Consider the following 16447-nt stretch of genomic DNA (forward strand, 5'->3'; position numbering starts at 1 on the left):
TGGATGGCATCTTTAAAGTGTCTTGGTAGGCTATGCCAGGCTCTGGGGAATTGGGAACCTTGGATGAACACATACTTTGTGTTGCAGGAGGCTGATGACCTTGAACAATTGTGCTTCGATGAAGCTTGAGGTTCATTTTCAAGGCAAACAGGTGACTCTCAGCAAGGGGTGAGGTCTGTGGTCTCCTGGTACCTGGGAAAATCCTGGAACACTTGTGAACACGCTCCGTTCTCCAGGGGTCTCCAGCATGGGGATGGAGATGCAGGAGTCTCCTCTACTGCAGGGTTTTGACGAGCCTCCCTTACCGGAGCAAGCACCCTGGCTCATGCCTGACCCTACCCTCTACTTAAACCACTGCTCCCCTTTGGCTTTCAGTGCTTGATCTAGTGGTGGCTTTCTGTAGAGAATTCCACTTACTGCAGTTTGTCATGGCTAAAATTCCTTGAACAGGAGAAGGGACAGGACAATACAGCAGAAAAATCAGAGTCAGGATCACCACAGTCTTACCTCAATAAGATCTTCCTTCCCTGGTCCATAACCTTGTTTTCCCCATCACTACATTGAGTTAGGACACTGGACTGATGGTCATCTTAGGCCTTTCCAAGTTGTCCATTTCTTGCAGAAACCATAAGGCCTCTTTGTATATGGCCTTGAAAGTAAGCCTCATGGACTTATTGTTTCCTGGGGACAAGATTTTTTTTTTCTCAGTTTCTTCTGGAGTTTTCCCCACCAGAGGCCAGCAGTCAGGTAGGGGAGCCAAACTGATAAAGCACTAGCCCGGGGACACTTCTGCCACTGTCTTGGTTTCCTCACCTTGCCAAGAAGAAAATGAATTAGAAAACCTCAAATCCCCTCCTGTTCTTAGATACCACAATTCTAATCTAAGACTATATAGCCTATAAACACTTAAGAATCTCTGTCTGACATAACAGGACATTAAATGATGTTAGGCCACTGATTTGTGTCACTTTTCCTATTTGAAATGGGGGTAGTGAACTAATTAGATGACTGTCGCCATACATCTAGGCTCTGTCTGAGATTCCTAGTTTCCTACAGCACTCCCAGAGCCAGCTTTCCATTCCTAGGCCATGTCCTCTACCAGAAAGCAAAGTTCTTTACCCTGCCCCACCCTAAAGCATTTGGAAGCAGAGTAAGGCACAAGCTGGTACTTGTCTGTTGGGCTTCTTTGACCTCTCCCTATGATGCCTCCCCAGGATGAAGACTCAGAAGAGGAAGAACAATGCACCATCAGCAGCCACTGGGCCTTTGAGCAGGAAAGCAAGTGCGGGTCTCCCATGGGCTCTTCTGCCCTGCTGGCCCCACCAAGCCCTAGCCTCCTGGGGACTTCAAGCTGTGAGAGTGTCCTCACGGAGCTTAGTGCTGCCTCCCTTCCAGCCATCTCTGTGAGCCTTTCACCAGAGTCAGCAGACCTGTCCTTGATAGATCGTGTCCCTAGCCCAAGTAACAAATCCTTCCTTAGTCCCAGTCAGGGCCAGGAGGGTTCTCAAGACAAAGTAAAGAAACATTATTCCCGAAGCTTCCTCAAGCACCTCGAATCTCTGCGGAAGAAGGAAAAGGGTGACAGCCGGCAAACAGAGCCTGAGCAACGCCTGGCCACCTCAGAAAAGGCCACCAAAGCTTCATCTTTCCGCAGTTGCCGTGGCTTCCTCTCTTCTGGATTTTACAAGGCAAAGAACAGGGCCACCACTTCACCCAGGGGTAGAGATGGTGGGACGCAAAAGGCCTGGGAGGCGTGGCCTATAGCCACATTCCAGCATCCCCAGCCTGTTCGCCGGCGTGACTGCCTGGTGCATGTGCCCAGGGACCATAAACCAGGCACATTCCCTCGTTCTCTGTCCATTGAAAGTCTTTGTCCAGGTGATGGACATCACCTGGCAGATTGGCAGCCAGGTAGGTGCTGGGGCTATGAAGGACGCCGGGGCTCCTGTGGGTCCACGGGTAGCCATGCCAGCATGTACGACAACTTGCCTGAGCTGTACCCAGCTGAACCTATACAGGCTGAAGCTGAGGCTGAGGCTGAGGCTGAAGATGAGGAGGGTGAAGGCAGCTATGCCCATCTAGATGACATCCTGGAACACGTGTGGGGGTTGCAGCAACGGGTAGAGCTCTGGTCTCAGGCCATGTATCCGGAGCTGAGACCTGGAGATAAGGAAGAGGAGGAGGAAGAGGAGGAAGTTAGTTCATCAGTTGAAATAGCCACAGCTGAGGTGGAAGGCCAGGATGAAGATCTAGCCCAGGCAGAATCTCAAGCCCACAGAGATTTCCCAGCCCAAGGCAAGGATGAAGTCCCACTTATAATCCTGGCTCAGGCTCCCACTGTGGTCGAACCATTGGTACAGGCTGAGGCTGAGGCTCCAGCCCAGGCCCAGGATCATGAACAAGAAGCAAACTTGGCTGCAGAGCCTACTTCTGCCTCCAGCCTGTCTGTGGAAGAAGGACACTCCATTTCTGACACTGCAGTTTCCTCCAGTGAACTTGACAGTAGTGGCAACTCCATGAATGAGGCTGAAGGTGCCGAAGCCCTGGCAGGACTCCAGGCATCAGTGCCCCGAGAACGGCGTGATTCGGGTGTTGGGGCCTCACTTACCAGACCTTGCAGGTGGGAGTTTTGGATAGGGATGGGGGTGGGGTCCCTTCTCAGTCTCTGCCTTCTCTCTGCTCTGCTTTCCTAGTCGTAAAGCCCAGGGGAAAGTTCTTGGGGGGTTAGGAGATCATTTCCAGGCAGCCAGTCCCAAGAGAAAAGGAGACCGAGCTTAAGAATGTGGAGTTCTGAATGTTCAGTACGGCATCTAACTGTGGTGTGGCCTTGAGAAAGTGCTGCCTTTTCTGGCCTTGGTTCCCTGGTCTTAGCAGCAGGGTGTTAGAGATGGCCTCTGCTCCTCAGTTTTGATGAAGATTGTTTCTTACCACAGTAGCTGTAGGATGGGGTGGAGAATGGCACAACCTTTTGGGACTAAATGGGTCTGAGCTTGCTGCCACCTTCCATGAGAAGTCTTGAACCCTGGGTGACCTAAAAGCTGAAGCCAAGCTTTTGCCATCCCAAGGCCCAGTCGTAGCACTCAATGTGTGACCACCTCCCTATACTTCTTTTTCTTGGGAGATAAAAAGGGACCAGAAGGACATGACTTCTAAGAGTTTGTAAACCTGTGTCTCTGATGCTCTCTGCCCCTCTCACCTCAGGAAACTCCGCTGGCACAGCTTCCAGAACTCCCACCGACCTAGCCTCAACTCAGAGTCACTGGAGATAAACCGGCAGTTTGCAGGCCAGATCAACCTGCTCCACAAGGGCTCACTGCTACGGCTCACTGGCTTCATGGAGAAGTACACTGTGCCCCACAAACAAGCCTGGGTATGGTGAGTGTCTCTTGAACCATGCAGGACAGAAACTGGACTTCTCTAGGTTCTGTGTCTTAGGAGCACAACCCACAAGCCAGTGGAATGGTACTGTTCAAGGAGGCTAGAGGGGTCGTGTAAGGATAGATGTGGTCTGGAAATCCCCAGGTCTTCCAGCTGTCCTTTCTCCATCCCAGCCTCCATGCCACCATCAGTGAGACTGTCCTAAAGTACACTTGGATTGTCGTGTATTGAGTAAATAACCTTGTGGCTTCCCGTTGTCGATTCCTTTCCATCATGATCCTCTCATGCTCTGGGGTAACCCCATCCTTCTGGCTCTTTAGTTAGCCATTCTCAAGCAGTATCATCTGATGGCTTGTGGGACAAGTCGCCCTTCTCTATGCCTTTCCACATTTCTTTATCTTGTCCTCTGGAGCACCCATGCCTCTTTTGAGACAACACCGCTGTCTTGCAGGAGTCGGCTGAGTTACCACTTCCTCTCTGGTAGGGCCTCTCTGACCCAGTAGGTGTACTTTTCCTTCCTAATGGCTCTTCCTCTAAGTTCAAGACCTATTGATGAGCCCACAAATTATCAATGAGGGCTCCTATGTCCCTGTGGCTTCTGCAGACTAAGGCTAAAGCAGGTGCTCACTGAATGTGGTTTCTGGGGGCATACTGTGTTCTCTACCCATCTTACTTCTGGGTGATAGATAGCCTTCAAACCAAGTTCTCTCTTCCTGATTGCTTGCTAACCCCCAAACAGGTCAGTGCCCAAGTTCATGAAAAGGAATAAGACCCCAGACTACCGGGGACATCATGTTTTTGGAGTGCCACCCCTCATTCATGTGCAGCGTACAGGCCAGCCTCTGCCTCAGAGCATTCAGCAGGCCATGCGCTACCTACGAAGCCAGTGCCTAGACCAGGTGAGTACTCCTCAGGGAGCCTGTCATCATTTGGAGGTGAGGAAGGCCCAAGGCTGACTGCTCGGCCCTTTCTCCATCTTGGTTGGGCTTCTCACCAGAAAACTCTCCTCTCCTTGCAAGGTTCAACAGGGCTGATGCTAAAGCTCCCTTCCTTTCTTAATGGCTGGCGTCTTCTGCCCACTTTGGGGGTAGCTTCCTTCCCAGGCTTTGTAGTCTCCCTAGTCTCAGAGCCTGCCTTAGCCTAAGGCCACCTGTTCACCCTCATCCCCATGACAGCTATCTTTCTCTTTGGCACTAGGCTGTAAACAACTTTCTGGACTTGCTGAGCCCATCAGGAAGCCTGCCAGGCTTCCCAGTCTCCAAGATGGCCTATGCTCCTGACACCCCAGTCCTGAGCTGCCCTCACAGTCTCCCTTCTCCTCTGCATATCATATTATTCCTTCCTCTCAATGGGTCAGGTGGGCATCTTCCGCAAGTCTGGGGTCAAGTCCAGGATCCAGAGCCTGCGCCAAATGAATGAGACCTCCCCTGACAACGTCTGCTATGAGGGCCAGTCGGCTTATGATGTGGCTGACCTACTGAAGCAGTATTTCCGGGATCTGCCTGAGCCCATTTTCACCAGCAAGCTCACCACCACTTTCCTGCAAATCTACCAGCGTAAGTCCCCTGCAGCCCTCCTTATTAACCTGCCCCACACTTAGCCCATCCGATCCCAAGGGCTTGTGGGAAATGAACTTGGCATCTGGCCACATGAGCTCATGGGAACCTTTATTCTCTGGATTTGCAAAAACACCGGGAGAGGAGCCACATTCTACTTCTTCCTCAAACCCATTTTGGTAGGGTAGACTGAGGTCCTGAGGAAAGAACTTTCCCAAAGGCTGCCCTGAGCATTAGAGCAGTGCTTGATCTAGCCACCAGAGCCTATCTGACTCTTTTCTTTGGAGGCTGCCAGGCCTTGTGCATTCTGGAAGACAAGAAGCTTGCTACTGGTGCTTCTGGAGAAGTACAAAAGATCCTTCTGCCCTTCCTGTCCTGCAGTCCTCCCTAAAGAACAGTGGTTGGCAGCCGCACAAGCTGCCACCTTGCTGCTCCCTGATGAGAACAGAGAAGTACTACAGACCCTGCTCTACTTCCTAAGTGACATTGCCTCTGCTGAGGAAAACCAGATGACAGCTGGCAACCTGGCAGTGTGCTTGGCACCCTCCATCTTCCACCTCAATGTCTCCAAGAAGGACAGCCCTTCTCCCAGGTGAACCGGGTAGTGCATGCTGAGGCCAGTTCAGGAGAATTTGGCTTCACTGCACTTGGGGAGCGACTAGTGCTATTCCTACTCTTATACCAAGGGTTTTTAGCCTTAGCCACTGTGGAGCATGCTTTCCCCAAAGGACACCAGGTGACTTTATAGTCAAGAATGGCAAGCTGGCTTCCAAGAACTAAGAGGCAGCTGTCACTCGTCTTGTACCTTGGTGCCATCTTGCTCTGTCCCTATCTCCTTCCAGGATCAAAAGCAAACGCAGTCTGGTTGGTAGGCCAGGGCCTAGGGACCTGAGTGAGAACATGGCTGCCACCCAAGGCCTATCACACATGATCAGTGACTGCAAGAAACTATTCCAGGTGAGTCTGGCAAGACCATGGTACCTGATTATGAGAATTATCAGGCCCGACCTTTGGACCTTTATCGGAGTTCTCTGGAGCAATGGTTCTCAACCTGTGGGTTGCAACTCCTCTGGCAAACCTCTATCTCCAAAAATATTTACATTATGATTCATAACAGTAGCAAAATTGAAGTAACAACGAAAATAGTTTTGTGGTTGGGGTCACCACAACATGAGGAACTTTATTAAATAGTTGTAGCATTGGGAAGTTTGAGAACCACTGTAATAGAGGAACAGAATTAATAAAATGAGTGTGTGTCTGTGTGTGTTTCTTAGTCTTATTAGAGTGGCGAGTGGCTTACAACAATGGCTGTCTCCCTACAGAAAGTTGTTCAGTCCGTGAGGCTGGTTTTTGGTCTCTGTTGAAATCCTAAAATAGGTTCTAATACCAGTGAAGGAATGCCTCAGCAGCAGGAGAGATAAACTTGCCAGCAAGAGTGAGGGCCAACAGGATAAAAGCAAAAGGCCTCTTTCTAACATGTCCTTTCATGTGGGCTGCCGCTAGAAGGTGTGGCCCAGATTTAGGGTGGGTGTTCTGGCCTCAAATGACCCTGATTTAGGATGGCTCTTCCCACCTCAAAAGAGCCAATAAAGAAAATCCCCCACAAGTGTGTCCAGCTGCTTGGTTTTAGTTGATTCCAGTTTTAGTCAAGTTGACAACCGAGATCAGCCATCACAGACAGACCCCAGGTCAGGCAAGCGGCCCAGCTTGATACATACTCCACAGGCTCTAATTTGTGCCCCTTCTCCATCAGTTTCTTATCTATCTGACTGCAGTGCAATAGTCATGCCTCTTTACTTTACTCTTAACACTAAAATTTGTGGAGTACCCTGCTCTTCACAGTACCCACTCAGTGCATGTATGTGCGTGTGTACCCTCCCAGGTGCCCCCGGATATGGTGGTGCAACTGTGTGGTTCATACAGTGCAGCTGAACTCAGCCCTCCTGGACCTGCCCTGGCTGAGCTGAGACAAGCACAGGCTGCTGGCGTGAGTCTGAGCCTCTACATGGAGGAGAGTGTGCAGGAACTGCTTCGGGATGCTGCAGAACGCTTCAAGGGCTGGACCAGTGTGCCGGGGCCCCAGCATACAGAGCTGGCTTGTAGAAAGGTGAGCACCACATCATCCCTTTGTTGAAGGCTGGGGGAGAGCACAGAGTCTGGTCCATAGAGTTGCTCTGTCAACCTTACTGGGCCTGTACCTGGTACTTGGGGCATGGCAGCCAGATGAACAAGTGTCTGAAGGAGTCAGGAACCATATGAGGCCAGTGCATCTCTCTGGGCCACCTTCCTGAGTTCTCTTCCACAGATCTACTTCAGATTCACTGGTATCATGATAGGTCATTGAAATGCCTGGGTTTCCTTTGGCCCTGGACAGGCAAAGCCCCTTGCAGTACACTGACTCTGTGTTTCTATTTGTCCTATTATGCTACTTGGACTGATCTGCCCCCAAGTAAGAACTCTCCCAAGCCACATTTAGTTGCCACATTATAGCTTCCTCTATCCAATACCTCCAGTCAGGGCCAGGGCTGGTGTTGGCTCCTAACAGTACCCCTGTGTTACTAGCCTTGCTGTTTCTGGGATATTGATCTTGAGTGGCATTGCAACCCAGACATTTTTTTGTGTATAGAATGGCAATGACTAAACCTAGCCTATGGATTTAAGGTAGGAAACTTGCAAAGAGCCTGACAACATGCAAAATGTCTTGATGGTGAGAATCCATTAAAGATAATCACCCCCCTTCTTTTCCCATATCCAGAAATATCGCATGCTGTGCCCACATTTTCATAGGTCTAGTAAGCATCTGAATGTATGGGATCCATCGTTGCTTTTAGCTCTAGAACAGGCTGAAGAGCAAGAATATAAGAAGGAGAGAGAAACAGGGATGTCTTCCTGTTTGTCTGAGTCTGGGTCTGGTCAGCAAAGGAGCCCTGGAGCTACAGAGATGGAGCTCCAGGCCCTGCGTGAATTTGGAGCGCTCTCTCCTTGACAGTGTTCCTATCCCCATCCCTTTCCTTGTAGGCACCAGATGGGCACCCCCTGCGGATGTGGAAGGCATCCACAGAAGTGGCTGCTCCTCCAGCTGTGGTGCTTCACCGTGTCCTACGGGAGCGGGCCCTGTGGGATGAGGACTTACTGCGGGCCCAAGTGCTAGAAGCCCTGATGCCAGGGGTGGAGCTCTACCACTATGTCACTGACAGCATGGCACCCCATCCTTGTCGTGACTTTGTGGTGCTCAGGTGAGGGGCTTTTGCTGCCACCCTGCTGTGCTTCAGGGACTGGAGAGGTGGGGCAGGTTGCCAGCAGCAAGGATCTAAACATGGAGTCTTGCTTTCCGTGTCCCAGGATGTGGCGCTCAGACCTGCCTCGTGGTGGGTGTCTCCTTGTCTCCCAGTCCCTGGATCCTGAGCAACCCGTGCCAGAGTCTGGAGTACGGGCCCTCATGCTTACTTCCCAGTACCTCATGGAACCCTGTGGCCTGGGCCGCTCTCGCCTCACTCATATTTGCCGTGCTGACCTCAGGTACCAGGCTTGGGATACCTGCCTCACCCCCTTGGCCCTGAGCCCATCCCTTACCTCTACGCTGTGTCAGTGATGCCCAATGTGGAAAAAAGTTCCTTCCTTCTTTCTCCCCAACAAAGGCCCCAGTGGAAACCCAATTTCTTATGTTTGCCCATCTCTTCCTCCCCAGGGGCCGTTCTCCTGACTGGTACAACAAAGTCTTTGGGCACTTGTGTGCCATGGAAGTGGCAAAGATCCGGGATTCTTTCCCCACACTTCAGGCAGCTGGCCCTGAAACAAAGCTGTGAGCCTTAGACTGGTGCTGCCCAGGCCTCTGCTACCAAAGAAATGAGTGGGAATAAGAACTCAGACACCCTTAGGGGCAGAACCAGGCCAAGGTGACCCAGATGCCTGTCTGCTTATGTCCTAATGCTACTCCACACATACACAAGAGGAGAGAGTGTAGGTGACCTATCTCCACCCAACTTCATCCCCCATACTACATTTTGTTCTCACAAGAGGAGAGAATCTCCTTAGTGGCAACCTGACCACTGCTGCTGCCCACCTGACCAAGAAGACCCTACTGTGTCTTGATCTCCAGCAGCTACCTACTGACAAGGGGAAGAAGGTGGAAATCACTGTGCAACCCAGGCTCTTTGCCCAACCAAGAATTCAGGCCATCTTGCTTGGTGCTAGGGTTCTTTTGAGTTTAGATAGGAAGTTCTGATCCTGCCTTTGGGGCCAACATTAACCCTGAATTCAGGTCTGGAGCAACAGATGGGATATAGCACAGGAAAGCACCAATGATCACAAACCATTTTATTTATGAAAACACGATGCTGACTTCTATGAGGCAGATCGAGAACAGCCCTATGGGCCTTAGTAGGTAACATGACGAATTGGGATAGCTTGGGATATAAGGGTGGAGAACCTTTCTTTCTCAATCCCCAAGACACCAATTTAGCATCCTCCCCTGCTTTAGTCCACACTTTTTCTGTTACTCCCTAAAGTTGTGGGCAGTCTTTGTCCACTCATGGCCATAGCTACAGGTAAATTAGGTCATTCCCATGATACAGGTCAGGACAAAGCTGACAGTGGCAGCAAGATGTATGGATAGAATCTTATGCCTTTTGCCCAAGGAGGGTGGTCTATAAGAACAGTACTTTTCTAAAGTAGACACCCTGAACAAAACACAGGGAAGGGCTTTCCTTAGCCATCCAGGCCCCGATTCCAGCCTAATCTACTTACCCAGTTTCTGTGATTGTTCAGATAGAAATCTAGTAGCCATTCAGAGGCCAAGTGGTGCTTTCTTTGTCTTTGGCTAAGTAAACTGGATTGTAGTGGGTTGCAGCTATCGTTGTAATGTTAATCTTGTTTTCTCTGTACCTATAAATACTGTATAGCCAGAATATATATGTGTATATGTATATATATACATATGTATATACTAATACATATACACACATATCTGCGTGCATATACAACTACTCCCTCTTGAGTACATTATAATCTCTGGGTGGGAGCAGGGTCTGGAGGGCCTGGGCTAAGGCACCTCTATTCTATTAAGAGAGGAGAGGTGAAGGGCAAACCACAGCAGTTCCCTATGTAGAACAATAAAGCATGACTGGAGATACACATTGGCTCTGTAGATGTCTTTTTGCTGAAACAATGGGAGGGTGCTGGAGTTGCAACTCATACCCACAGTTCCCAGGTTGTGAGCATTTTCCTTGCCTTCTGCTGAGTCCCAACATATGGTGTCAGGACTTGGGGTAAAAAGGGAAGACCTCTTATCTTTGGAAGGTGATCAGGAAGACAAGCATAATTTGGAGAAGCCCAACTCAGACAAAAGCTTCAAACTATCCCTTGACTAGGCCAGGGCCTTAGATTTGAGCACCAGCCTGCACCATGACCTCTAGTGTTCATAACAGCTCTAAGGAGGGGTATGTCTGGCTCAAGTCTCTTTCAACTCCTATGCAGCCCTTTAGAGGTTTGAGGTAGGGTCCTGTGCTACATAGATAACACCCTAAAAGAGCGCTAGTTTCCTTTAGACGGCAAAGCATTGGGGTGTCTAATCCAGATTCTATTTGACCTCCCCAAATGGAAGACCTTAAATTTGCCATTTTGCTATGGCCATAAATCTTAAGTTCTGGGCTATGGGCCTGACTCCTCAGAGCTGCAGTCATTGTGGGCACTCTGTGGGGACTTTTCCATCCTACTGTTGCTACTATCAGGGGATGTCCAAAATTCAGAGGAGCCCAGGGCTGCTACCAAGGGTCCAAGAGACAGTGGGATCGACCCAAGAGACTAAGGGGCTTACAGTTGTTACAGGGGTGAAGCCTCAGGACTCCATGGCCTGAGTGCTGGTAGGCAGAGAAGAATGTGTTGGTTTCCTTTAGACAGATAGGAGTTTTGTAGTTAATGATATTCCATCTGGCTCTTACGCAGGAGAAACTATTTCTCCAGCTTACAAGTTTGATCCTGCCTGTCACTTCAAAAGGAAAAATACAGAGCAAGATATGTGAATTATATTCAAAACAACAGAAGTGGTCAAACTACCCAGCCTTCTTCTAATGAAATCTCCAAATCTTCAGGGCCACATTTATCTATTTATTTATTTATTTTGAGACAGGGCTGGCCTTGACTGTCAGAGATCCTCCTGTCTGCCACCTGGGATCAAAGGTGTGCACCACCACGCCCAACCCAACCTCATACTTTATTGGGACTGAATCATAGGACTGGACAGACTCTCATGAACCCAATACTTACGATGATGGTTCTTCCATTACTGATATTTCTGCTTGTGCCAAAAGTGTTCAGTACAACTGATCCTGACATGTGACAGGAGATAGAGCAGTGAATGTGTGTGTTCAACTCCAACATGAGTTGCCTGATTCTGAGTTCAAGACAAAACTTCCGAAATTGGCAAATCTAGCAGCGGCAAGAACAGAGTAAAACAGGCAAAAGTGGGGCAAGCAAAAAGGAGGTCATCAAGGTCACAGGTTGCCATTGCGAAACAAGACAACACTGTGTGGAATGCAAGTATTGATGCAAAATGGTGTGAAGCAGCTATGGTAAACTGAGACATCCCTAAAGTTGATCGTATGCAACTATTATCTATATTAACTTCTTAACACATTTTATACTTGGTACACAAGAATACCCAGCTTTTATCCTTTGTCTCTGTGAGGTCAATACTAATGTCACTGAAACTGACATTAATAAAGTACATGAAGTATTACTATACACTGTGTTTATTAAAAGAATTATCAATCTAGGAAACAAAATAAACCTTCTAAGTTCCAAGGGAAGATCTAAAGAAAGTAGTCATATGACTTAGATTCTGAGCAACGTAGGTATGGACATTTTACCAGCACCATGGTGTGCTTAGGCAAGTCAAAGAGAGATATGACATCATTCAAGGACAGATCTGATGAAATGGTCAATCAGTGTAGCCTGTTCCTGAGATAGGCTTGTGAAATGGCACACCAGTGCATAGGCTTTGGAACCCTGTAGGGTTTGCATTCACCCAGGGGTTCTATTAGCTGGAATACAAAAGTTCTGGTGCCTGTCAGAGTTCATCTTCATCAGAGTTCCAATAGGGACCTCTGAATCATGCTTTGTCACACACCTGGTTCCCTGAGTGTTCAGGTGGGAGTTCTTTGACCTACATCACAACCAACCACAGCCAAAACAGACTAGAGTCCCCATCAAATCACCTCTACCACCTCCTTCATTGTCCTTCTGCCTCTACTTATCAATGTATGTCTTAGGCTTTTCCTCATAAGTATTGCATGGGAGCTTGGAAGGGAAACAGGTGGGCAGAAAATCAGTTAGCCTCTGGCTTCTAGGAGCACAAAAAGGTAGCTTCGGGTTAGAAGGGAGCATCAGCAAGGATGAGATTCCAGAACACAGTGTGCCTTATCCGTCAATGAGACAGATGAGAAGTGTAGGGCAGGCTCCTAGAGGACCAAACAATTCACCAGTATTCTCTATGTGGTCTTTGATGTTCTGAGCTGGTTACCAGAAGTGAGGGAACCCAGACAGGCCCTGATGCATCAGGAGAGCAGGGGCTGGTGAGAGAGGCTGGGAACTTGGGCTGCAGTTACATATCAACACCCCTCCTTCTGTGGCTTGAGACCTTTGCAGGTAGTCATGGACCAAGTAACCCAGCTAAGTGTGGTACAGCTGCTTAGCCAACCTTCTTCCTACCTGAGTATGTGCTTGTAATCCTTACAGACTCTCAATTCCTAAGCACCTACACTTCCCATAGGGCTTGTGACCACTGAGCCCGAGAACTTTCCAGAAATGCAAGTTCTCAGATGGTGTCAGGCTGCTGGTTCTCACATTCTTTTCAGTACACTCTGATCTATGAGTCCTGGAGGTTAATGATGACAACACAAGTCTCCATTCAAGTGAATCCAAAGCAGGTGGCTGAACTCCCTCTCAGGCCCACGCACAGCCTCTGAGAGCCAGAGGTAAGAATTGGGAACCTCAAAGCCATTATCCAGTTCTAACCTTGTGGCTTACTTACCTAGCTCACAGAGTCTCAATACTCTCACCTGTAGATGGAGAGGACACAATCACATGCACAGGCTATATAGTAGCCAGCTGCTTGCCCAGCACCCACCAGTGTGCTGTCCCTTGCTATTGATTTGTCTTGCTGATACTACCTCACGTCCTCCCTAGTTAAACAGCTTAGGCTGTAAAGTGCACTATCTAGGGAAGGACTTTAGAAGAAGAAGAATGAGTGCTTGTTCAGGGTGTCCTATTGTCACCACAAACTGTATCACCCCTTCATTCACCCACCCTTCAGAGACCCTCCTTTGGTGACCTTCCTTGATAGCCACTTTATCAAAGTCATCCATTCCCTTCTAGGAAAACTGCGCGAGTCTTCAAGTAAAACTCCTATAGGATTTTGGCAGGTAGCCTGGGAGAACAAGTGCTGGCCAAGGACCAGGATGCTGCAGAGTGAATTTCCACCTGGGCAGACAGAGCTTATGCCCTTCCTGGCTCTCATGGCCAGGTGGGAACATGGGTGTGGAGTCAGATAGCCACAGCTTTGAAGGACCTAGGGTTATCTAAACATCCAGTTATTGACATGAAATCTACCTATTAGTAAATGGGTCAATTAATTGGATAAGAAATGTAAGTTCAGGATAACACACTAGTCAGTCACACAAACACGTTTGCACAGAGGCATGGCAATCCCACCAGGTTGCATTATCAGTCACTGGACTACTGTTACAAAGTGGGGTGGCCATGCTCTAGAGCAGTGGTTCTCAACCTTGCAAATGCTGTGACCCTTTCATACAGATCCTCATGTTGTGGTGACACCCCCACCCACAAAATCATTTCTGTTGCTACTTCAAAACTCTGCTTTTGTTGCTGTTATGAATTGTAATGTAGATATCTGATATGGAGGATATCTCATATGCAAACCCTGTGAAAGGGTCATTTGAACCCCAAAGGGGGTCGTGAGCCATAGGTTGACAAATACTGTTCTACAGTCAGGGCTAGGCACCCCATCCCTCTTGGGCCCAGGCTCTGCCTGGTGTCACTCAGAGTTGCCCATAATTCATAGCACTACACGTGCTGGCATTGACCCCTGAGCTTGGATGACCACAAGCAGCTGTTCCCACACACTGTGGGAAGTGGTCTGGGTGATGGTACAGGCACTACACAGACACTGATGGGAAGTCACGGGCTCAAAGGGGAGGAAAAGCTTCCTGGGCTGTACTTGCAGCTGCCCCTAGTGATAGAAGCACCTGGACTAAGCAAGCCTGTGAGGATTGGTCCTCTGGGTGGAGGGGAAGCTACAGCCTGGATCCAGCTAGGCCTTGGTATAGTCCACAAGAGGGCAGTGGTACTCCATGGGGAATGGGAACCCCAGCAGCCAGGAAGCTGCTGGAAGTGGAGCCCACACTCAGCTACTGCCTTCCAGGCTTTTCAGGTGCCTCTAGTTTCTAGGGCTTTTTCTTCCCAAGGCTATCTCAACCTTGTCCTTCTCCTGCCTACTCATTTCTCCCCAAGCCCTTGAAAGGAGGTCCCTTTTCATGGGGGTCAGAGACAATTCCAACAAATATTTACTGAGTGTTTAATATGTGACAGCCCCTGTTGTTGCCACCAGGCTTAGAGCAAGGACCAACATCAGTAAGAATCCCCACACTTGCTGAACAAGCATTCTACATGAGAAACACGTATAGAAAGTTACCAAAACAGTGAGTGGGTGTGTTTGAAAGTGGCCAGTTCGTTGGCAAACAGTAAAGAGTAAAGCATGAAAAAAGCAGATAGCAGGGACTGCATTGTGCTTCCACTGATTTATCCATCCATCCATCCATCCATCCATCCATCCATCCATCATCCATCCATCTGTCATCTTTCCATCCAACTACCTACCTACCCATGCATTCAGTCTTCCTCCTACCCTACCTACCATCCATCTATCCAACTATCCAATCATCTGTCTATCCATCCATCCATCCATCCATCCATCCATACATCCATACATCCACCCATCCATCCACCCACCTACCTGTGCTGGCTATTTTATGTCAACTTCACACAAGCTAGAGTGATCTGAAAGGAGATAATCTCAATTAAGAAAATTCCTTCATAATATCCAGCTGTACAATATTTTCTTAATTAGAGAGTTAATGGGGAGGGTCCAGCACATTGTGCATTGTGCCATCTCTGGGTGGTGGTCCCAAGGTGTATAAAAAAGCAGGCACAGCAAGCTACGATGAACAAGCCAGTAAGCAGTACCCACCTATGGCCACTGCATCAGCTTCTGTCTCCTGGTTCCTGACCAGTTTGAGTTCCTATCAAGACTTCCTTCTATGACAAGCAATGATATAGAAATGTAAGCTAAATAAATCTTTTCCTCCTCAACTTGCTTTTTTGTCATGGCGTTTCAGTTCAGTAATAGAAAACCTAACTAAGACACATTCAATCATCATCAGTCCATCTGTTTGCCGTCCATTCTTCTGCCGGTCTATCCACACATTCATCCACCCACATGCCAATTCATCTACCCATCTGTCCATGGAGCCTTCTACTTACTAATCCATCCACCAATCCATTCATTCACTTATGCATCCTTTCGCAGACACTCCCATCCAAGTTTCTTACCTTTTTTCATAAGGTTTCTCAAGGGAGAGTGAGTGGAAGAAGGTAGAGAGTAAACGAAAATATGCACAAGCTCTATTCAACTATGCTGAGTGCTACAAATGTGATTAACCAGGGTGGATGTCTACTCTAGTAGGGTGGACAGCAACAATGTCTCTGAGGAGGTTAAGGAAAAAGATATCTATGCAGAGATGCAGGTGGAACAGTTCTGGGCAGAGGAAATAGTGAACAGTTGTAATGTTCTTGATGGGAATGGGTGAGCATTTTTAAGGACCAGCAGTGAGCAAGGCTGCCGTACAGAGGTCAAGGGGAGGGAGAGAGAGGAGCAAGTTGGAGAGGTCAGTAGGGCCCCTGATGAGATGGGCCCTCATGAAGTATTGGCTCAGTCCTGCTTGTTCTTCCATAGCTTCTCCTGTCCCCAGCCACTGTTCTCGGTGTCTGATGCTCTCTCATTTATTCTATTTTCTTTCCTTCTTGACTTGGGAGAGATTCCCTCTTCTGCTTCCTCTTCTTCCCTTTCCACCTGTATTGCTTCCTGTTCTATCTGTTACATGTTTAGACTTGTCTCAGGCCCATCATTTCCTCCACTTTCTGCCAAGTGACCACCAAGCTGCTATTTGTGACCCTACAATGTAGCCCTCCCTGCCCACCGCATCCCTCCTTTTCGTTTCCTCCTCTTCACTTGCTGTGTGTTGGGCAGTGTCTGCAATAGGTGGAGGAGGTAGGACCTGTCTTGAGGTCAGAAGATCAGGTGCTCAAGACCCAGCTTGAACATTTTTCGCTATGGGAGACTGGGAAATTATTTAACCTTTCAGTGACTCAGTTTTCCCAGGCATTAAGGAAGCCTCCCAAATAAGATAAACAACATGTCATGTTTTTGCATAATGGTA

General features: G+C 48.6%; 1 protein-coding gene across 2 annotated transcripts in view; it reads left to right on the forward strand.

Moving 5' to 3' along the window:
- Positions 1 to 10067, forward strand: part of Stard8 (StAR related lipid transfer domain containing 8) — a 70845-nt gene extending 60778 nt beyond the window's left edge. For both annotated transcript variants that reach the window (XM_051178496.1, XM_051178497.1), the window contains 11 exons: positions 88 to 151; positions 1215 to 2620; positions 3202 to 3375; positions 4118 to 4277; positions 4736 to 4934; positions 5316 to 5526; positions 5777 to 5891; positions 6817 to 7041; positions 7953 to 8170; positions 8277 to 8453; positions 8623 to 10067. In XM_051178496.1, the coding sequence (XP_051034453.1) occupies positions 88 to 151; positions 1215 to 2620; positions 3202 to 3375; positions 4118 to 4277; positions 4736 to 4934; positions 5316 to 5526; positions 5777 to 5891; positions 6817 to 7041; positions 7953 to 8170; positions 8277 to 8453; positions 8623 to 8740 (3067 nt within the window). In that variant the 3' untranslated portion in view covers positions 8741 to 10067. The remainder of the gene's footprint in view (positions 1 to 87; positions 152 to 1214; positions 2621 to 3201; positions 3376 to 4117; positions 4278 to 4735; positions 4935 to 5315; positions 5527 to 5776; positions 5892 to 6816; positions 7042 to 7952; positions 8171 to 8276; positions 8454 to 8622) is intronic.
- The last annotated feature ends 6380 nt before the right edge of the window (positions 10068 to 16447 follow it).

This window comes from Phodopus roborovskii, unplaced genomic scaffold (genome assembly GCF_943737965.1).
Source record: "Phodopus roborovskii unplaced genomic scaffold, PHOROB, whole genome shotgun sequence".
Lineage (NCBI taxonomy): Eukaryota > Metazoa > Chordata > Mammalia > Rodentia > Cricetidae > Phodopus > Phodopus roborovskii.